The following is a 23,390-nucleotide window of genomic DNA, read 5'->3' on the forward strand; positions in this document are numbered from 1 at the left end:
GAAATTTCTCTTGCGGAACGACTCAAAAAACGGAAAACCCTTTCGTCTAGTGAGTTTTTCGTCTTGCGGGGCACCACTGTACATGAATGGGACGCGGGTGGCGCTGTGGGTTAAACCACAGAGCCTAGGACTTGCCGATCAGAAGGTCGGCGGTTTGAATCCCCGCGACGGGGTGAGCTCCCGTTGCTCGGTCCCAGCTCCTGCCAACCTAGCAGTTCGAAAGCACATCAAAGTGCAAGTAGATAAATAGGTACCACTCTGGCGGGAAGGTAAACGGTGTTTCCTTGTGCTGCACTGGTTCGCCAGAAGTGGCTTAGTCATGCTGGCCACATGACCGGGAAGCTGTACGCCGGCTCCCTCGGCCAATAAAGCGAGATGAGCACCGCAACCCCAGAGTCAGCCACGACTGGACCTAATGGTCAGGCGTCCCTTTACCTTTTACCACTTACATACCCAAATGGCTTCTAAGCAGTTTACAATGATAAAATTGTAAGAAAGGAAAATGTAAATCAACACATGATTACAGTTGGATGGTCCAATTCCAGCCTCGGAAAGTGGCACAGGGAGGCACACTCGCAGGCCCAATACTGCTGCTGTAACCCTCTCCACCGCTTCCGCCCCGGGGTCAAGCCTGAGCCGGGGTCAAGTGGAGCCGGCTGGCAACATTGGGCCATTGCGTGAGAAAGCTACCTCGGCAGCTCCCTTGTGTGCTTTAGCCAGACCCCAAAGGCCCGCAGCTCCGGCCTCAACGAGTGAACCTGTCGTGGGGGCACCTGGTTGCGCGCCCCCTGAAATAAATATGCCCGGGGCCACAGCCCTGCCAGACCACACTCCCCCTCGACTATGCCACTGTGATTATCCACATTGACAAGGCAATGTCTGATAACCCCTAGCCACACCCAGGACTTCAGTAATTGCCAATGTTTTTACATGTTCGGAATCAAGCCCCCTGCCGCTCCTTTCCTGGCCATGGAGAAAATCCCTTAATCTGGATTTTTAGATATATTTTTTGGCAGAGTTACAAAAAGAAAAGCATACAGGAATATATCGATTTTAGAAAGGGGCAGGATTACACAGACACACAAAGCATTTTTTTTAAAAAAATCGAGACACCTTGTGCTCTGCTCCACTCCCCAATTGTTCCTGCCCAGGGCGGCCTGGCCTCTCCCTGCCCCTCGGCAGTGGTAGCCTCTCCTGCTCCTTGCCTGCCCCCCAGCAGCCGCTACGAGCTGCCCAACGGAGGAGGCCAGTGGAGGCAGCCACGGGGAGGCAATGGGATGCTGCCTCACAGCCAGGGTCACTTGGGACAAGCATCTCCTCCCTGAGCTTGGTGGCGGCAGTGCTGCTGGAGGAAATAGGGACATCCTGGGATCAAATCAGAAGCCAGGATGGCTTTTTGTAATTCCAGGACTGTCCCTTGAAAGTTGGGGTACTTGGCAAGTGCCAAGCGGGCCTTGGCCAGCAATGAAGGAGGCGATTTTGAAATACATTTCTGTGCCAGAAGTAGACCCAGTGTGTAAAGAGTTTCTAAGCTCTCCACCTTGCTTTGACTTAACTTGCGCAATTTCAACCGTGGCAGTTAAAAGCGTGCAAGTTAACTGCACGTAAGATACCATCATCCTATGTACATGTTTGCATATGCTGTTTAGGCTGGCCCTGAAAAGGGGCCCTATATATACTGAATGCAGGCATTGGGGTGCCAACTTGAATAAATTATTATTATTATTTTTAATTATTATTACCCCACCCATCTGGCTGGGTTTCCCCAGCCACTCTGGGTGGCTTCCAACAAAATATTAAAATACAATAGTCTATTAAATATTAAAAGCTTCCCTAAACAGGGCTGCCTTCAGATGTCTTCTAAAAGTCTGGTAGTTGTTTTTCTCTTTGACATCTGGTGGGGGGCCCCTACTGAGAAGTTCCTCTGCCTGGTTCCTTGTAACTTGACTTCTCGCAGCGAGGGAACCGCCAGAAGGCCCTTGGCACTGGACCTCGGTGTCCGGGCTGAACAATGGGGGTGGAGATGCTCCTTCAGGTATACTGGACCGGGGCTGTTTAGGGCTTTAAAGGTCAACACCAACACTTTGAATTGTGCTCAGAAACATACTGGGAGCCAATGTAGGTCTTTCAAGACCGGTGTTATGTGGTCTTGGCGGCCACTCCCAGTCACCAGTCTAGCTGCCGCATTCTGGATTAATTGTAGTTTCCGGGGTAGTTTCAAAGGTAGCCCCACGTAGAGCGCATTGCAGTAGTCCAAGCGAGAGATAACTAGAGCATGCACCACTCTGGTGAGACAGTCTGTGGGCAGGTAGGGTCTCAGCCTGCGTACCAGATAGAGCTGTGTTCTGCGTACACAGAATTGACCTGCACCTCCATGGACAGCTGTGAGTACAAAATGACTCCCAGGCTGCACACCAGTATTAGAGGGGCCCAGGTAAACCCCACCCCGCACAATCAATCACAAGACGTGGCACACATACACACACACCATTTGAATGACAATGTCCATCAACTTTGGAGGGGCCCAGCCCCCTCAAATATTTTATTGGTGGGGGGGGGGGCAAAGGGACTTTGGCCCCTAGGAGCTTGTTCCTGTGGTAGGCATCATTTCTATAAGAATACCAATATAAGTTTCCCTTTGAAGTTTGCAATTGGAAATCATGTAGCATAATAATCTTTGACATGTTTAATGATGCAACCCTTTTCAATCATACCCCCCCAAGTCTGAAAATTCATTTGTGATTTGAAATGTGCGCTTTATTATGATTTGATATTTTCCCCTTAGTGGATTTTATGAGCTTCCTACTAGGCATCACTAACACTGAAACCTACTTTTATTGACTGAAGTTTTTTTAATGCCATGTTGGAACTTTACTGGAATAATACATCATTAGCAAAGTTCCAGAAAGGAAGGAAACTCCACCAGGTTGTAAGCTTCTTGGTTATGAAATACCTTTCCTGTCCAGTGTCCAAACAAGACTTTACATCTGATGATAATCAGGAAAAAGGTCACTTTAAAACTTCCAACAAGTTGCTTGTTTTGGCTGCTTACCCAGCTTCACTGGAAAGTGGGTAATTAAGATTATTAGCAATAATCTTATTGTTCAGATTTGATCCTTTCCATTAAACCCTTTTCCTCCCCTATGATATTTTCCTTCTCTCTTTCATTCCTTTTTCTTTTTGTGTTGTGTATCTTAGATTGTAAGCAGGGACTTTCTACTGATATTTCTTTGAAAGTCGCTCTCAGTCTTTGGTAGGGGCATGTTGAGGGAGCAGTGTTAGAGGAGCATTGCTGTGTGATTGTTTTAAAATATAGTACGTATATTTCTACAAAAAAAAGCATTTGGAGAAGTTGTTTTATATAGTATTAGCAGGGGCGGACTTGGGTAATATGGTGCTGTGAGTGAGGACAAAATTTTGCACACATGCATACTAACATAAAACATAACATAACCACATAACATAACAACAATATAAGCCCTACATGTGAGTTCTTTTGGAGAGAAGGGAGTAGGGTTGTCATAGGCCCAGGAAAACCCAGGCATGTTCTCCTTTTGGGGGCCAACATGCCCATCTGGGATGGCAGCGGCTTGTGATGCCCTCTTTTGTGATCGTCAAGATATGGCAACCCTAGAAGGGAGACCATCAAGGGGCAGGTTTGGCAGGGGGAGTATGCACAGACCAAAGGATCTACTAGGACTTTATTTACACCATTTTTTCCTAAAATGACTGTTAAAGTCATTTTGGTAGGGAGAAAAACCTACTTTTCTGAAAAGTATGTCATTCTTTCTTATGATTTAGGTATGGGCTCAAATATATATCCTGAAGACCCAGAAACAAAACTTTTCCTGATCTGAACAAAGCTCAGAAACATGGAGAAAGAAAATAGAAATCTTTACCGTTTCAAGGTAGAAATGATTAGCAATGGAAAAGTGGGAAGAGGTGGCAGCAGCCAACATAAGATGTTTCCTGTTTTGTGGCGCTTGTATGAGAGAGTGTTGCTTTAATCTTTTGGTATTAAGTTAAATGACTCCTTTGTGTGTAGAAAAGAAGAATTGAAATCTATGTTTGGCACGACATTTCTACGAGGAAAAAGTCCTTTGGGTATGGAAATAAGAAGATGCTGAAACATCTTTTTGTTCTTGCCCGGGTTTTACGTTTAGTGGAAAGTGAGGAAGCCCTGGATCCTGCCAGCCCCAAGAGGCTGGGAAATTTTGTTTCTTTGACTCAAGTCTCCAATCTGTCTGGCACTCTCTATTGTCAGAACTTGGAATTTTGTGCTTGAATCATACAGGCTGCCTCATTCAGTTCGAGGTAAAGAACAATGTTTTTGATATGGCTGGAGACACACTGATTTGAAAGAAGTGTCACTTCCTGTGCTGTATCTACACACTTTCTTCTTGTCTCTCTGTTGTCTCTACTCAAATAGGTTTGAAACAATACAAAATGTGTTTACATGAGGCAAGTGGAAGAAATGTGTTCACACATCACGAGCAGCTAGCTCTCTTTAATACCTTTTGTTTAAATATGGATGCAAGAGAACTCTAAACTTAGGCCAACAAGACAGAATTTTACTTTTCAACAGAAACAACAATTACAATCATAAAGCTGTCATTCTGTCCCTTCCTAAATGGGAGTAAGCAAGCCACATTGAACTTGATGCAGCTTTGCAACTTTGATGAACTTGATGCAACTTTGAGCAGACCTGGACTGGACTGTTGTAAAATCAAATCATAAATGGTATTTTGATGCAGGGTGGCATCAAAGCACATCTTACCACAGATTTTTTCACATGCTCAGTACCAATAAGTACTGAATATCTGAATGGAACTGTAGAGGAAGGAATAAATGAGAGTGTCAAATATAGAGGGAGGTAATCCAGGGCTCAGTACAAACATATCTGGACTCATCACCAATTGCAAACAGCATGTTACTTCCAAAGGGTGGTCCAAAAGTTGCACACTGTACAGTTTTTTTAAATTGTGGAACAGCATTTCATACTTCTACCCTACAGTACACAACTGCACTATAAAAAGTGGGCCATCACTCTGCAGAAATAAATCTCAACAACGACAATGAAAACGGCACCAGTGGAGATCTTTTGCTACCAGGGCTATAAACGTGCACTGCTGCAGACAATGGTGTAATGCTGCACTTCCTTACAAAGTTTACATTCACATGTCTAAAATGTGTTTAATGACATTTCAAGATAAACCCAAGGCCACAAATCCATTGTTTGAATCCCAGTTCTTCAAAGTTATTGGTAAGTGTTGCAAAGGGTCCAGTAAACACTTGAAAGGGTATTTAGTTGCGCTTCGTTTATGACTGTAAATGCTAAGCCAGCATTCTTACTCTGCTTCTGTGGCAGATTCCAGAAGGGCATCATTTTTAAAGTTTAAATTATACGTCAGATTTATACATAAATATATATTTGCACTAATGTGGTATTGTTTTGGTCAGACTGGATCAAACCACGACTTGCCCCCCAGGCACTGATTTTTCAAAGGTTGTCCATTGTGGAGAAGAGCTTGAAAAGAAAAATACCCAATTATCATTTTTTAACTGTTGTCAATGGCCTATTTGAAATATTAACCCCCCATATATATGGAAGTGCTCTAAATATTGGCGCACTGCTCAAACACATATGATGGAATTCCTCCTTTTTGAAGTGTCTTGTCTACCAGGTGTAAAGAGGAATTCCCCCCCCCCATGGCTCATCTTAGCTGCCCAGTTTCCCCCCAGGTCTAAGTAGGCCACCTCTGATGTATTTATGGGAAGTGCTGAGAAAGTGCTAATATCTCATTTCCACACAACCCCATACCAATTTACTTCCAAGGATACTGTCGAGGCCTATGGCTACACCTGACTGATGGATTCTCTTCTGCCTGTCAACCCCTCCTCCTTTGACCTTACAAGATAAAAGATGGGCCTTTCCCTATGTATTTTTTTTAAAAAATCATCCTTTTTATCAGCTTTGTCATTGGGTGATGCATGTATTTTGCACATAAGATTTTGAATCTCTCTGCAAGAGTGTCTAGTACAGGTTATCTAAGCAAGTAAATTATTGGATTTCTTTTTCATTTATACCCACCTTTCTCTCTCATCCCTTTTTCTTAACAATAATAACACTTATTAATTGGAATCTGGATTTTGAGTGTATAAAAACAAATAGGCTTCCTTACATCACAAAGAAAAAGTTCCAGGTGCCCCACCCTTTTTCACTGGAAGTCCCACCTATATGAATTATATATCAAAGAACATATGTTTAATGAAATTCTTATATTAATTTTCTAAAAGTTAGTTCTAGGGTATTGTGTAGCCTATATACATAGTTGGAGATTTTGAGTCCCTCCGACCAACGGTGTGGCTCCAAGAGGGCCCTGGTGCCAGAAATGTTTGGGAGTATAATTTGGGAGTATAAGCCTGTCCTCTCAGCCCCAGATTCTAAGGAATGTGTTTTATTATTATTAATTAAATTTCTATACCACCCTGCATCTGAAGATCACAGTGTGGTTTACAATATAAAAAGTCCTTATTGTACTCCTTGTCCTTTCGCTGCAGCCTCTGCTGTTGTAACCCCTAGGATGAAAGGACTCACATTTAGAATTTCCCATGGTGTTCAGTTATGTTAGTGGCCCCTGCCTCTTGCCCAAGCCAATAGGAATATGAGGATAAGCACCTCATATTATGCTCATGTGTTCGCGATGTACCTTTTTCAAACTAACAAACCAGTGTGACTGCCCCCCTCCCTTCACAAATGGGGGGACATTTTTATTTTGTTTGTGCGCGATCTGAAAACTGCAGGTAGTGCAGAAGGCTGTGGCACGATTATTGGCAGACATGAGACCCCCCCCCTTCAGTTTGCTACCGGGCCAAGTTCAATGTGCTACTATTATTAGCATACAAAGCCCTTAAAGACTTCAGTGCACCCATCTCCCGCATATGTGCAAAACAGGAAAAGTTCAGAATCCTATATGACTGACTTTTCCCCATGGCAGCTCTTTCCACCCAAGACAAAACATAAAAGTAGCTAGTTTTGAACATACTTATTTCTCTATGTTCACTGCCTGGGGAAAGTGCAATATCTCCCTGTCTTGATGTAAAGACGGATGTTTTGCTGGTATGTGAGTTACTGAAACTAACTTTAGAATCTAGATCAAGGATTACTTAAGTTTCCTTGGTTATCTTTTTTCTTTTTAATGCAACTTACCATTTCTCTGCATTTGTCTGGAGTCTTTAAAAAAATGCTGGTGGTGACTGACAGGCTTGAAAAGTGCAATGCAGCCCTGTAGCTCTGAACGAGGCTTCTTGGACTTCAAAGGCAGGGAGATATTGATGGTGGCAGCAGTGAGCGACCAGATTCCTCAGAGGTACCTCTCCCTTGAGTGAACCCTCTGTTTGCCACACCATACTTGGGCTCAAGCGAGGATTGTTTCTTGTGAGTAAAAAGAGCACACTAAGGGGATCTTTCCTCCATACAAAGCAAATCTTTTGAACATAGAAAAATAGATGTCAGAGAATGGCTGGCCTTCTCCTGCTATGTATTTTATTATCATTTTGATGTCTCCCACCCTGCTTACCATGTGGGACACTACTGACACGGTTCAGTAGAAAAAGCACTCGGACCCCAGAGCAAAGAAAACCAATGCTGTTTAAATGCACATTTCACTTAGGCAGTGAAATAAAGTAGAAATTCAGTTTTACAACTCCTCTCTCTCTCTCTGTGTCTCTGTGTGTACATGCCTTGTGAGTCATAAGTGGGCACCTCTGAGAAGTTTCTCTGCAGATTGGCCCTTAGTCACTGAATAATCAGCTGAAGTGCTGTCCCGTATATGAGCCATTAACACTTCCTTTTCTTTGAAGAAACGTTCCATTAGATGTCCTGTTGAGCAAATAAGAAGTCTCTTGGGCGTAATGAACAAAAGAACAATGCCTCTAGAAATGCAAGCCAGTGACTAAATATTAACTATCTATAGACAGTTTGCATGCTTGGAATGCTGATTTCTAAAACCATCTTATCTTTCTGGTACCAGATGTACTTCCCATACCCATATCCGCATAGATTTCAGACTACTTGGGCAACAGAGATATAAAATTGCCCACAAATGGTTTGCTCATAATTTTTCTTGAAGAGGGGAATTATTCATTGGTGCAAAGCCAGCTATCATTTGAAATGCCTCCATCTATCCACTTTGTCATAGGTTATGAGACTATCCATCAAGCCAGAGGTTTAGAAGCAACCTAAGCAAGGAAGTAACTGTTTACAGATTACTATAAAAATGTAAAGGACCCCTGACAGTTAAGTCCAGTTGCGAATGACTCTGGGGTTGCGGCGCTCATCTCACTTTACTGGCCGAGGGAGCCAGCGTTTGTCCGCAGACAGGTTTTCTGGGTCATGTGGCCAGCATGACTAAGCTGCTTCTGGCGAAACCAGAGCAGCGCACATAAACACCGTTTACCTTCCCGCTGCAGCGGTACCTATTTATCTACTTGCACTTTGACGTGCTTTCGAACTGCTAGGTTGGCAGGAGCTGGGACCGAGCAACGAGAGCTCACCCCGTCACGGGGATTCGAAACGCCAACCTTCCGATCGGCAAGCCCAAGGCTCAGTGGTTTACACCACAGCGCCACCCGCGTCCCTACACATTACTATACTGAAGCATAAATTTTGGACCACCCAAATCTTATACCCCTCCTTCTGGAAGACTATTTTCCGGTTGCTGTAGCATTGTGTCCAGTTCAAAGTTTTGCTTTATGTTCCATCATCCTCAGACATAAGGCACCTAAGTCATACACTAGTAAAACGGAAACTGAAGCCTTGCACATCAGTCTTGGGCCACCCAAAACCATAAACACACTAGTCCATAGAAGATTGCGCTCTATGAGCATTAATGACCAGACCAGTCCTGTTTATGAGTGAACTTTACTTCCTTTTCTCCTGCTCACCACCTTCCACCTTTGTTCTCTTCTCAGGATCTCCCACCAGTTCTCTCTCTCACTGCAATTCCACCCACCATGACTCTGGCCCTTGGGTGACTTTCCGTATGGGTTTATGGCCCTTCATAGAAAAAGGGTTCCCCTTTCAACCTACCATAAGGACTTGACAAAATGCTATGGGCATTTCAAAGGAGAGTTTTTCTGATGGTAGGGATGTATGATTTGGGATGTCCTCAAAGTTATCTTGGCATACCCTCCAACATTTCTCTGTTGAAAATAGAGATATCCCATTCTATCATGATATTTTTACTGTTTATACCCCACACATCTTACTGGGTTGCCCCAGCCACTCTGGGCAGCTTCCAACATATATAAAAACATAAAAAAACATGAAACATTTTTTTTAAAAAAAACTTCCCAATAAAGGATTCCCTTCAGATGGCTCGAGAGGCAGATAACACCACCACCACATTTATCTGATGAAAATAAGGACATCCTAAGGAAAAGTGGGACATTCCGGGGTCAAATCAGAAGCCGGGATGGCTTCTCTAAATCCAGGGCTGTCCCTGGGAAATAGGGACACTTGGAGGGTCAGTTTTGGGGATTTTTTTGCTGAAAAGGATCTGCAAACTAGAAACCAACTTCAGAATTTCATTAAACCAGCTCAGGTCATTTTGTGTGTGTGTGTGTGTGTGTGTGTGTGTTTTAATAGTATTTACAGTCTCTGTAACATAATGGTGCAAAACTTTCAAAATTTTGGGGAAGGAAGCCATTCCATCATTTATTTATTTATTTTAAGCCCTAAGCACTATTTACTCTGAGGTAAATAAATGTGCCACACTGCATAGGATACCCAAATAGGTAACCTGTTCTGTGAGCTTGCTTATTCATTCATTCATTTATGCATTTATTTATTTGTCTTAAACACCACCCTTCACCCAAAGACCACAAGGCAGCTTGCAGTGTCAAAAAACAAAGCAAAGCAAAGCAAAACAAAACCATTCTTCTTCAGAGAAGAACGGCAGATTCAAAGTTGATGGACTGCCAATTTGGCAAAAAATGACCAGAAGGATCAGAAATCAGGAAGGCAAAAAATGGAAAAAAAGTCCCAGCAAAGGAAGAATGGATACAAAAACTTACCAGAAATGGTGAAACTTACTGGAAGAATAAGAAATTACGATAACATTTTGTTTAATAAAATGGAAATGGTTTATTGACTATTTACAGATAAATTGTAAGCAGATAAAAACATTGGCAGGATTATTGTAATAACCTGCTGTTTCCTAAGAGTATATATTTAAAGAAGACGAATAAATGAACAAATTAAGTTAATTTGGATATGCAGAAGATATTTAAAATAAATTTAAGGAACCACAGAAAGTGGGGGAAGTCAAGTTTTGAAATGTCATAATGATTATAAAATTAGTGAAATGTATAAACTTGAAAAGTATAAATTTTTTTAGACCAAAATTTCAATAAGGAATGGGGAAAATGTATAATTTACCTTAAAAACCATTGCAAACAATTGAAATTATTAATTGAAATGGAATTATATTTGTAGTGTAATGTTGAAGAAGAGTGAGAAGAATCTTTCTTCTGATTCTTGAAATTATTAGGATTCGAATGACACTTGTAGTTTAATGTTGATTTTTTTTGCGTTTGGACTTTTAAAAGATTTGGATGAACAGACAAGATGCATGAGGGAAAGGTTAATATAAAGACCCACAAAGGGCAGGAGGGAAGTTCAGGAAATTCTACGGGATTCTCTTTTTATTTTGGTTGTTTGATAATTGTTTGTAAACTGTCAAAATCTGTAAAAACTAATTATTTTAAACAGAGAATTTCTTTTTCAAAATGACAAAAAAGCAAAAGAAAACCAACGCGCCAACGGCAACCACGCGCGCGAGCGCGCCAAAAAAAACCGCCACAGAGGCGCCGACCGTTACTCGAATCTTTCTAACGGCCCTTCGCGCGCTTTCTGTCCAACCAGGGCCTCGCGCGCTAAGGCGTGAGCCAATGAGCGCTCGCCGTTTTGCGAGGGCCGTTTGTCTCCATTCCGAGCGAGGCTATTCCTGAGGGGAGTGAGGGAAAGAGAGGCGCCGTTTTCACCTCGCTCGTCATTTTCTCTCTGCGCGCAAGCGGGGCTAGTGGGGGGCGGGAGGCATCCTGCGCTACTCTCCCTTTGGGCAGAGCTGGGCCATGGCGTCGTCGTCGCCGCCTAAATCAGGCTGCTTTGCGGGCGAGTTGGCCGAGGTGGAGATCGACTCCGACGGCTGTTTCAAGTACATCCTGGTGCGGGTGCAGCGCGGAGGCAGCGGCCAAGGCGGTGGCCAAAGTGGTGGCCAACAAGGCTGCAGTCCAGGCCGCATTGGCAGCCCAAGCCGCGGCGGCGGCAGCCCAAGCCGCGGCGGCGAGTGCAGAGACATCGTGAGGGGGACCGCTTCCGCCGAGTTGCACAGTGAGAGATGAGATTTTACACGACGCCTTCGCACACACCCCCGGCCAGGCGGCTCACAAATCGGAAAATAAGACATAAGCGTCTCTCGCTCAATCCACCACTTTGCGAATTGTTATTAGGGACTCTTTAAGAGATAAAATAATAACAGCTAGAAACATTTGGCGGGGGTCGGGAAGGGGAAATCATAAAAAAGCCACAGATAAAAATAATATCTAGAAACTTTGGCGGGGCGGGGGAGGGGAAATGATTTAAAAAAACCCCACAGATAAAAATAATAGCTAGAAACATGGGGGGGGGGGAGAGAACCATTTTTTAAAGCAAAAAAGTAACAACAGAAACAGGGGAGGGAGAGGTGGGGGACGACGACCATCATTTAAAACAGACATAGGCAACCTTTGGGCCGCCAGATGTTTTGGACTACAACTCCCACCATCCGTGACCACTGCTGTTAGGGATCATGGGAGTTGTAGGCCAAAACATCTGGAGGGCCAAAGGTTGCCTATGCCTGATTTCTAAAAACCATTGATAACAATAACAGCTAGAAATTGGGGGGGGGGTTGTTTAAAAAAGCCACACAGATACAGAAACATTTGGTGGGTTGGAGGTGGCAACAATAATTTTTTAAAAAAACAAACACCCACAGATAACAGATATATCATCCATTTAAACCAGTGGTTCTCAACATGTGGGTCCCCAGATGTTGGACTACAACTCATCATCCCTGAGCTCTGGCCTTGCTAGCTAGGGGTGATGGGAGTTGTAGTTCAACAACATCTGGGGACCCACAGGTTGAGAAAGGCTGATTTAAACCATTTGAATATGGGCATAGCCAACAGCCCCCCCCCCCGAGCCTTAAAAATTACTGAAGGGTGCTAAAAAATAAGTAACGAGGTTCTGCACCACCACTGCCCTAGCAGAAGCCTGACCCCCAAATGAAAGCCTGAGCCCCCCCCCCTGTGTAACATGGGCGTAGCCAATGATTTTTATATCAATAAAAATGCACAGCTAACAGGTTGGGGCCCCCCAATAAAAGGCCTGCCCCACCTAGCAAAAATCCTGGTTATGCCCATGCCCCGGTGGGGACATCCCCCCCCCAAAAAAATATCAACAACTTTTATCTTGCCCCACCCACAAAACATAATTACAATAAAAACGGCATGGTGTCCACCCTTTAAATAAAAGTCTGTTAGTTTCCCAAAGCCTGTTGGAAGAAGAGTGCAAACGTGTCTGCATTGCCACCCAGCAATTTTTGTTCTGTTGCTTTGTCTCGCTTGTGGGAAGAAGGAACATGGCTGGGCTTCTTTCTGCTTGCTGAAGATTTGCATAAATACACTTGCCAGCACCTTGGCTGGGGATAATTCAGGACTTCTGTGACACCTAGAAAAATGAAATTTGATGCACTGGAGTCCAGCAGGGTACTACAAACACTAGAAAATGGAAGTATGATCGTTTTTTTTAAGGGTGGGGGAGAGATCCCAAAATAAATTGAAATATGATAAACTTTGTAGTCCCAGTTAGAAGACTTAAATACTAGGCCATATGTATGGTTCACGTACAAGAGTATGAACTAATGCAGGTATAAAGTTAGGGAAACCCAGCCAGATGGGTGGGGTTTAAATAATAAACTATTATTAAAATTTGAAACTCCTGCCCTAAAGGAAAGTGTTAAGATGCCTTCACAACCCCCTCTATGTTCCTAAAATGCTTTTTTAAAGGGGGGTGGGGAACCATCCAAACCCCCCGATATTTTTCCTTATTTTGAGCCAGCCTGAATACACCTGTTTAGCTGCCCAGCGTATTACATATAGCAGTAGAAATAAATAAAAAAATTGTCCAGTAGCACCTTAGAGACCAACTAACTTTGTTCTGTGTATAAGCTTTTGTGTGCATGCACACTTCTTCAGATACACTGAAACAGAAGTCACCAGACCCTTATATATAGTGGGGTGGAGTATTTTTCAGAAGTAGTAGGAGATGGGTGATTGACTCAATGGGTATAGGAAAAAGCAAGGGATAGTATGCAGATGACAAAAAATAGCTTTAGCATGTATAATGAGACAAGAATCCAGTATCTCTATTCAGACCTGGTCTCCATAGTTTTCAGTTTAGTAATAAGTTGTAATTCAGCAACTTTTCTCGTCTATTTCTGAAATTCCTTTGTAATAAGACAGCTGCTCTGTGATTTTGTACTGAATGTCCTGGGAGATTGAAATGTTCTACTGGTTTCTCTGTCTTGTGATTCCAATCTGACATCAGGAATCACAAGACAGAGAAACCAGTAGGAAAACATTTCAATCTTCCAGAACGTTCAATAAAAAGGTGCTTTTAGTGAAAAGGTGCTTTTAGATAGGGGTGTAATGCTGTAAAAATGGGTCAACGAGATATCACAATTGGGTCATAAATAACAGTTTTTGTTTAATGTACTGAACCTTCCCCTAGAAAGGGTAGATTTGGACGAAACTGGGGAGGGAGGGAGATACAGACTGGGATTTTGATGGTATTGACAGTGAGATACTGTGGAAATCTTAACGCATGAGTAGCACTAATCCCATATTGAACACACAACTTGAATCACTCAAAAGTCCTTTACAACCATACCTTATTCTTCTGATAATCCTAGGAAGTAAGTCACTGCTAATGCCATTTTACAGAAGATGGACTGAGAATAAAATACTGTACGCTTGACCATGGCCATTCAGTGAAATCCAATAATAAATGCAGTTCTCCCAGGCTCAAGTACAACTAGTCACTGAATTTCTCTATTCTAGTGGGGGTTTCCCCCTCAATTGATAAATAAGAAAAGATGAGGAGCACCAACCTTTGTAATAATTCCTGACGTCTTTCAGCCTGAACCACCCATGTTAAAAATGCTCCAAATCTGTACAGCTGTAACGTATTAAATGCTAACGTTCAAATGAGGCATAATTATTTTTGTACTCCAGGTATTTCCACCTTTATTTTTATAAGGTATTCTTAGTACTATTATTGTTTTGTAGATCACATATATGAAAAGATATGTTCTGAAATTGAAAAGATGGGCTGTATGTGCAAGTGTCTTGGAGGAGGAAAAATTGAGCACAATAGCAGAGACAAAAAAATCCATGTATCTGGTGTTTCTCCAGTAAGTGTTGTATACATCCAGTTTCTAAATATGACGATTCACTTTGCAAATATGTTAGTAATTAATGATAATGTCACAAAAATGTGTTTCATATTGGTCTCTGAGAAGAAGCAGACAATTTTACGAATTACATAATACTGAAAGAACTTGAATATTTGTTTAGTATGTGAATGTCAGTCATTTCATAATCCACTAAGAAATATACTTTTACAGGAAACAAGAAATTACTTGTATTATTTTAAAGCTTTATGAATAAAACACCGAATTCTTCAAAATAAATCCCTATGAAAATACATTTTTTTAATCAAGTTGCTACAAAAGCTCAGGGCAGGTGACAGCATCCTAAAACAAGCTAGTAAAATGACCTGTGAGAAGAGCCACAGAATCAGTCAAGACTGGTTTGCTGAAGTCCAGCATCTACAACTATATTGGCTATTTAAAGGTTGCTAATAAGAGGTCTAGACTTTTCACATGCAAGGGAGAGCCAGTCTTACCACAATTTTAAATGAGCTTCAAAAAAAAAACCTCTCTTTAATATCTATTATGAGGAAGAGTTCTGGAGATCTTAAAAGCTTGCAAATGGTTTTGTTAAATTTTGATTGCCCTAATACGTATTTAGGATGGTGTAGGAACTGTTATATATTCTTACTGCACTTGTTTTCCCCACTACTCTTGGAGAAAACACAGGAGAGATTTTCCTCCCTCATTTTTCTTTTCGTTTCCCAAGCATGTCTTACTATCATAGGGGGGGAGTAATCTGGCCTTTTGGGTAGAGAACAGAGAGAAAAGATCCCAATTGATAAAAACTATGTGGTGCACTTAGGTACTTATTAAACAAATGAAAAATGAGATTGGTAATCATATGTTGTCTGCCCTCCCACCAGATGTCAAAGAGAACAACAACTACCAGACTTTTAGAAGACATCTGAAGGCAGCCCTGTTTAGGGAAGCTTTTAATGTTTGATGTATTAGAGTATTTTAATATTTTTTTTGGAAGCCGCCCAGAGTGGCTGGGGAAGCCCAGCCAGATGGGCGGGGTATAAATAATAAATTATTACTATTATTTGAAGAAATTCTAGCAAGAATCTTTAGCACACACATTTTCTCTTTAGGAGTAATAATTTTGTGCATTCTTCTTTCCTACAGGCATATGGTAAAGCTGATCATTCCATGACTGTGGCAATACTGAAGAAAACGTTTAAGGATTATGACATTAGTTGTTCAGATGACTAGTGAACCATTGCTTTACAGTCTAAAATTTAAAGTCAGTTTGTTCTTGGTTCTTTTCAACATAATTCTAAGCTTCCACCAAAATGTGTAATGTATTTAGCTTAATGCTGAATAAAAACTTTGACTGAATTTGTTGGTGCTTGATTCAAAAAACGTTTTAAAAGTACTTCTGATCTTGTGAAATTCCACTATAAGCATTTTAAATATTGTAAGAGGCAATTCCTACCCACAACCTAACCCAAAGTGGTGGGATCAGTTTAAAAACAATGTACTGTAGAGCTTAGTCTGCTCTTAGTGAATGGGAATACAGTACAGTACTTTCATGGCGTGAAATAGATTCTTGAGTTCTGTCTACATCTTTCCTGTGCAAGCCCTTTCTAGTTGGCGGAACTTTATTAATCATAGAGCGGAGATCAACTTTTCCTTATCTGCTTGATTAGATAGGGAGAAGGGGGAAGGTTGTGGCTCAAGTGGCTGCAGTATCAACAATTCTTTATGCTTCTTGGACAGAGAACGAGAATCCAACTTCACCCTGCGTTTCTTACTGAGGGGAGAAGGATCATGGATGGGAGAAGATCCCCTGGGCACTAAGAGCCAAGGAGCAAAGCTTGGTCCGTTTCTGACTTCTAATGGCATAAGGACTACAGTGGGCATGGTGGACATATTAGGTCAAAGCCTAAGAATTCTGTTCATGGATTTGCAAATTGATGGTGAGAGGCCTTGAGGCAAGCATGCATCCTAAAATTCAGGGATCACCAATCTATCTTAAAAGGACACAAAACACATCTAACTCAACAGGCTGCCCATACTTGTTAGTTTAGGCCTTAGGGCTACCAATACAGTATACTTTTTAAAGGTCCAGATAGTATCCCAATAATTATTAAGCCTAAAACAGTTTTAAAAAAACTTATGATAGGTTCAATCCCTAGTAACGTGAACCAGAACTAGTTTGGGTAGGGATAGAATGTGGAATTAACCTCTCATAGCAGAGCCTTGTAGCAGTAAAGATAATTTATTAAAATTAAGCATTTCAAAGGTAAAAAGCTGAACAAGATAATTTTTTTAAAAGTCCACGTAAATAAAAATGGGTCTGAGCAAATGCTTTGCCACTTTATGGATTGCAGAAAATATTTTTCAAAATTCACTCTAAAAGGGGATGCGTTCCAAAAATAATGTCTTGAAGTTGCAGTCCATGCTGGCAGTCAAGGTGAAGTCTCCCAAATCCAGGCAGTCGATTTCTACCTAAGATTACCTTCACCTATGGAATCAGCTGATCGTTTCCCCTTTTCATCTGCATTTCAGAACCTGAAGGAGTGGCACAAGGTAGACTGCACAGCTCTTGTGCTTCAAGTACACAAGGGAGTTCTGGCTAATTTACTCCAGTCTCTAAAGCAGAGGTGGGGAACCTGTGACTTCTAGAAGTTATTGTACTCCCAGCTCCTACCAGTCCCAGCCAGCATTGCCACTGATCAGAGATTATGGGTGTTGCAGTCCATCAATCAGCATCTGAAGGACCACAGGTCCTTCATCTAAATCCAAGCAATCTAGGCAGATTAGGGACTGCATGTCATTCTCTCAACTCGCAGGGCATGTAAGAACATCACTGCTGATTGAAAACATGATGCAACTACTTTAAGAAGAGCCTGCTGGATCAGGCCAATGGCCCATCTAGGCCTGTATCCTGTTCTCACAGCTGCTGACCAGTTGCACATGGGAAACCAGCAAGCAAGATCTGACCATGAGAGCACTCTCCCCTCTTGTGGTTTCCAACAACTGGTAAAAAAGGTAAAGGACCCCTGACAGTTACTGCTATTCAGAAACATTGCTGCCTCAACTTTATTTCTGTTGAAGCACACCTCTGGGAAAGGGTCCCCCCCCCCCAATTTGTCTTCTGTCTGGCACAGGCAAAGGTCCCGCCTTGGGGTGGTACTGCTACTGAAGTTCCTAGTCAATTTTGCCTTCCGCTGCTAAAGGAGAAAACATATACCGCACGAACATTCTATATTATGGTCCAAAACCCCACAAAAAAACAGATTTGAAAGCAAAATGCAGCAGATACAGGGAAAAGATTCTAAGGCAGTCACTATGTTTTATCCAGAGCATGTTGATTTCTTTTTCTTATTACCTCCGAGAGAAATTTTGCCACGGCCAGGGTAATATCATTTGACTTACCTTTGAGAAGATACTTGAGACAGAAGGTATCAGAATTTCTAGGTAAATTTACCAATAAGGATTTAATTAACTGATCCCTGCCTTGTTCATACAGCCCACAGTGTAGTAGAACATAAACAGTCTATTTTGATAAGGCTTTTCAGCTGATAAGGCTTTTCAGACCATAGTTTTTGACCATGAGCTGATTGACTCCATTGGTTAAACTTAAAAGGTAAAGGACCCCTGGACGGTTAAGTCCAGACACAGGCAACTATGGGGTTGCGGTGCTCATCTCACTTTCAGGCCGAGGGAGCCAACGTTTGTCCACAGACAGCTTTGACGGAAGCCAGATTGCACAGAAACACTGTTTACCTTCCTGCCACAGTAATCCCTTTCCCAGGCCAAATACCGAAATCTTTAATCAGTATTTCAAGGGAGCCCACCACATTTTGATGGAAAGTGGGCATTCACATGTGTTCAGAAATAGAATTGAATTAGGAACACAGTTTGGAACCTGAAGTAGGGACCAAAGGAACTTTGCCTGGAACCCTAGCTGCATTTTCCCAGCCCAAGTATGGGAGAACCATTTTAAAACAGTATTTACTGACAATTTCCCCTATTTGTGATGATTACTCTGCAGAGCTGACAAAACTTCCACTTTACTCCGGTTATGGTAGAAGAAGTCTGTGTATTAATTAGAAACCTGAAGAGCAGTAAGGCCCTGGGAAATGACTTTATCCCAGCTGGGTTGATCACATCAAACCAGTTATCAAACCCCCCATGACTTGGCAGAAACCACTGCAGACTGTGCAGTCACCTGGGATCTTGTAGCGTGGATAGAAAAGGAGTGGGTTGTAGAAAATGACTGGGTGGGATTTGTCTTTTCTCCTGAAACACTTCTTTCGATTCAGAGTTTATGAGTTTCCTGTCTGAATGTGCTTTTAGTTTAGCTTCTTCAACAATTATTTCTTCTCCCTTAATTGGGCTTGAAGATACTATCTTATTGGGGCTGTTTCAATATAGGCTTCCCCATGTTTTATATGCTATGTGAGATGCTTGTTATGTCTTGATACCTGTTTGGCAAACAGTGGACTGTTCTGCCCAATTGCAAAATTGAGAGTGCCCAGAAGGCCCACATCATCTGAAGCGCAGTTCAAAGGAACATCAACAACAGAACAAGAAACTGGCCTCCAAATATTTAACAAATATAAATGCAAAAATGCAAAACCCTTCAACAGTGAATTCTGGATATATTCTTCATGTGATAATTAAAGTAGGATTAGGCATTCACACTGGATTCTAAAAAGTTTTTCTAAGATAATAGCACTAAATGCATTTCCAACTACCTACTGTCTTACTCCAGTCCTTAATCTGGGACAACTGTAAAAGTAGCTGTTAAACTGCCTCAGTGGTTGCTTCAATCTAAATTTAGATTCAGTTCCTGCCATCAGCAGATCAACACTTAACACAGCCCAGGTGACTAAACTAGGCAAATGCTTGTCCAATTTGAACTATGCCCCTTTTCCTTCCTGCACTAATTTCCAACAAGGCTTATACCACTTCAGTGTCCTGTTTGGTTACTGGAAATAAAATGAAACCAGGCTGGCTTTCTTCCAAGAAATGTGCATCTCTGAGCCAGATGTAGAGTGAAAACTGACTGCATTTGGAACAGACCAAATAAAGTACAGTGGTATCTTGGGTTACTTACTTGGTGCAGACAATTTTCCATTGTTTGTCTGTTTCCATTGAAATCGATATTGAGAAAGCCTGAATACAGTTTTGTTCAATAAATACTATCCTAATACAGTGGTACTTCGGGTTACATACGCTTCAGGTTACATATGCTTCAGGTTACAGACTCCGCTAACCTGGAAGTAGTCCCTTGGGTTAAGAACTTAGCTTCAGGATGAGAACTGGGAGGCCCCATTAGCTAAAGTGGTGCTTCAGGTTAAGAACAGTTTCAAGTTAAGTACAGACCTCTGGAACGAATTAAGTACTTAACCCGAGGTACCACTGTACTTCTTCACACAGTACGAAGTAAAAACTACAGTCATGGGAAAAAGAAAGCACACCCTCTTTGAATTCTGTGGTTTTACATATGAGGACATAATAACAATCGCCTGTTCCTTGGCAGGTCTTAAAATTAGGTAAATATAACCTCAGATGAACAACAACACATATCACACTGTGCCATGATTTATTTAACAGAAATAAAGCCAAAATGGAGACGCCATGTGTGAAAAACTATGTACACCTTATGATTCAACAGGTTGCAGAACCAGCTTTAGCAGCAATAACTTGAAGGAATGGTTTTCTGTATGGTTTTATCCAGTGGTTGCCAAACTTGGCCCTCCAGCTGTTTTGGGACTACAATTCCCATCATCCCTGACCACTGGTCCTGTTAGCTAAGGATGATGGGGGTTGTAGTCCCAAAAGAGTTGGAGGGCCGAGTTTGGCCATGCCTGGTTTTATCAGTCTCTCACATTATTGGGACGCGGGTGGCGCTGTGGGTAAAAGCCTCAGCGCCTAGGGCTTGCCGATCAAAAGGTCGGTGGTTCGAATCCCCGTGGTGGGGTGCGCTCCTGTTGTTCGGTCCCAGCGCCTGCCAACCTAGCAGTTCGAAAGCACCCCCAGGTGCAAGTAGATAAATAGGGACCACTTACTAGCGGGAAGGTAAACGGCGTTTCCGTGTGCGGCTCTGGCTCGCCAGATGCAGCTTTGTCACGCTGGCCACGTGACCCGGAAGTGTCTCCGGACAGCGCTGGCCCCCGGCCTCTTGAGTGAGATGGGCGCACAACCCTAGAGTCTGTCAAGACTGGCCTGTCAAGACGGGCAGGGGTACCTTTACCTTTACACATTATTGTGGAAGAATTTTGGCACACTCTTCTTCAAGTTGCTTCAGTTCATTGAGGTTTGTGCCATCGTATTTGTTTATGCCCAGCTCTCTTTAAGGTCCCACAACATTTCAATTAGGTTGAGGTCTGGACTTTGACTGGGCCCTTGCGACACCTTGATTCTTTTCTTTTTCAGCCGTTCTGTTGTAGATTTGCTGGTGTGCTTGGGCTCCTTGTCCTGTTGCATGGCCCAATTTCATCCAAGCTTCAGCTGCCGTCACATTGACTCTAGAATACTTTGGTATACAGTACAGAGGAGTTCATGGCTGACTCAATGACTGCAAGGTTCTACTTGACAGTTGGCATGAGGCGATTGTGCTGATATGCTGTTTGGTTTTTGCCAAAGGTAAAGGTAAAGGTACCCCTGACCATTATGCCGACTCTGGGGTTGCAGCGCTCATCTCGCTTTATTGGCTGAGGGAGCCAGCGTATAGCTTCTGGGTCATGTGGCCACCATGACTAAGCCGCTTCTGGCGAACCAGAGCAGCGCACAGAAACACCGTTTACCTTCCCGCCGGAGTGGTACCTATCTATCTTCTTGCACTTTGACATGCTTTCGAACTGCTAGGTTGGCAGGAGCTGGGACCGAGCAACGGGAGCTCACCCTGTTGTGGGGATTCGAACCGCCTACCTTCTGATCGGCAAGCCCTAGGCTCTGTGGTTTAACCCACAGCGTCACCTGCGTTGCCAAATGTGGCGCTGTGCATTATTGTCGAGTATCTTCATCTTGTTTTCGTCTGTCCAAAGGGCCTTGTTCCAGAAGTCTTGTCGTTTGCTCAGGATGCAACTTTGCAAACCAAAGCCGTGTTGCCATGTTTCTTTTTTGAGAGAGGAGACTTTATCCTGACAGTCCTTCCAAACAAGGCGTACTGGTTTCATCTTTTTCTAATTGTACTGTCATGAACTTTAAAATTTAACACGCTGAAGCCTGTAGAGCCTGAGATGGACTGTATTGACCCGGTTATAAGCTGCACTTTCCCCCCAAATTCCAACTGTGAAAAGTTAAAGTGCAACTTATATTCATTACCTTACGACACCGGCAAAGCAGTGCGGCTCCCTCCCTCCCAGGTAGCAGCCCAGGAGTGCGGGGTAATGGCGCCCAGCCCGCTCGCTGCTCCCAAACCTCCGAGCCTCTGAATTTTAAAGGTGAGGCTTATTTGCGGGTGGGGCTTATATTCAGGCCAATACGGTAACTCTTGGGTTTCTTGCAATTTCTGAAAGTTGCAGCGTCTGATTTTGCTGGGACATCCACTCCTTGGAAGACTGGTAACTGTTTTGAATGTTTTCTACTTCTGAATAATCTTTCTCATTGTAGATAGACTTAACATTGGTTGGAGATGGCTTTATAACCTTTCTCAGTTTCATGGGCAGCAACAATTGCTTCTCTAAGAGCATTCCTGATGTCTTTCCTCCTTGACATTGTGTTGAAACGGCCTCGGTCCAGTATACCTGAAGGAGCGTCTCCACCCCCATCGTTCTGCCCGGACACTGAGGTCCAGCTCCGAGGGCCTTCTGGCAGTTTCCTCGCTGCGAGAAGCCAAGTTACAGGGAACCAGGCAGAGGGCCTTCTCGGTAGTGGCACCCTCCCTGTGGAACTCCCTCCCACCAGATGTCAAAGAGAACAACAACTACCAGACTTTTAGAAGACATCTGAAGGCAGCCCTGTTTAGGGAAGCTTTTAATGTTTAATAGATGATTGTATTTTACTGTTTTGTTGGAAGCCGCCCAAAGTGGCTGGGGAAACGCAGCCAGATGTGCGGGGTATAAATAAATTATTATTATTATTATTGAAACAAACTTGAATGCCAGCAAACTGCTAAAACTTCAGGTTTTATAGAGGTGGTCACACTTGCCGTTTAAGCAAGGGCATTTGATTATCAGTACCTGTCTGCTACTTAGCCTCTTAATTCCTATGGCAGCAGTGTATTTAGTTTTTCACACATGGCTTCTCCATATTGCCTTTATTTTTGTTAAATAAATCATGACACGTTGTCATACGCCGTGTGCTGTTGTTCATCTGAGGTTGCATTTACTTCAATTTAAGGCCCAAGGAACATGTGATTGTTATTATGTCCTCATATGTAAAACCAGAGATTTCAAAGAGGGTGTACGTTCCTTTTTTTCATGATTGTATATTTTGCTCTCAAAAAATGTACTAACTTGGATGACTTTTAAAAGATAAGACAAATGCATGTAGGATAAGGATACGGGTGGCCACCAGTTATGTTATTTAGGTTCTGTCTCCATTGTTGGAGACAAAAGGTTTTGAAAATCAGTTATTGGGAATCACAAATGGAGAGCACTGTTTGAGGAAGTACAGTAAGCCTGCAACTTACCGTATTTTTCGCCCTATAGGACGCACTTTTCCCCCTCCAAAAATGAAGGGGAAATCTGTGTGCGTCCTATGGGGCGAATACAGGCTTTCGCTGAAGCTTGGAGAGCGAGAGGGGTCGGTACGCACCAACCCCTCTTGCTCTCCAGGCTTCAGGAAGCTATCCGCAAGCCTGGGGAGCCCGCGGGAGTTCCTGCAGGGCTCCCTAGGCTGCGGATAGCAGCCTGCTGCACGGGGCGCGCTGAAGCAGAGCGCCCCGCACTTCGG

General features: G+C 42.9%; 1 protein-coding gene across 1 annotated transcript; it reads left to right on the plus strand.

Moving 5' to 3' along the window:
- Positions 1-10,990: 10,990 nt before the first annotated feature.
- Positions 10,991-15,875, plus strand: LOC128415316 (14 kDa phosphohistidine phosphatase-like). The gene is made up of 3 exons (XM_053391379.1): positions 10,991-11,395; positions 14,392-14,516; positions 15,663-15,875. Exons 1-3 carry the CDS (start codon positions 11,137-11,139, stop codon positions 15,747-15,749), a joined length of 471 nt encoding a protein of 156 aa, XP_053247354.1. The 5' UTR covers positions 10,991-11,136; the 3' UTR covers positions 15,750-15,875.
- The last annotated feature ends 7,515 nt before the right edge of the window (positions 15,876-23,390 follow it).

This window comes from Podarcis raffonei, chromosome 6, assembly GCF_027172205.1.
Source record: "Podarcis raffonei isolate rPodRaf1 chromosome 6, rPodRaf1.pri, whole genome shotgun sequence".
Taxonomy (NCBI): Eukaryota; Metazoa; Chordata; class Lepidosauria; order Squamata; family Lacertidae; genus Podarcis; species Podarcis raffonei.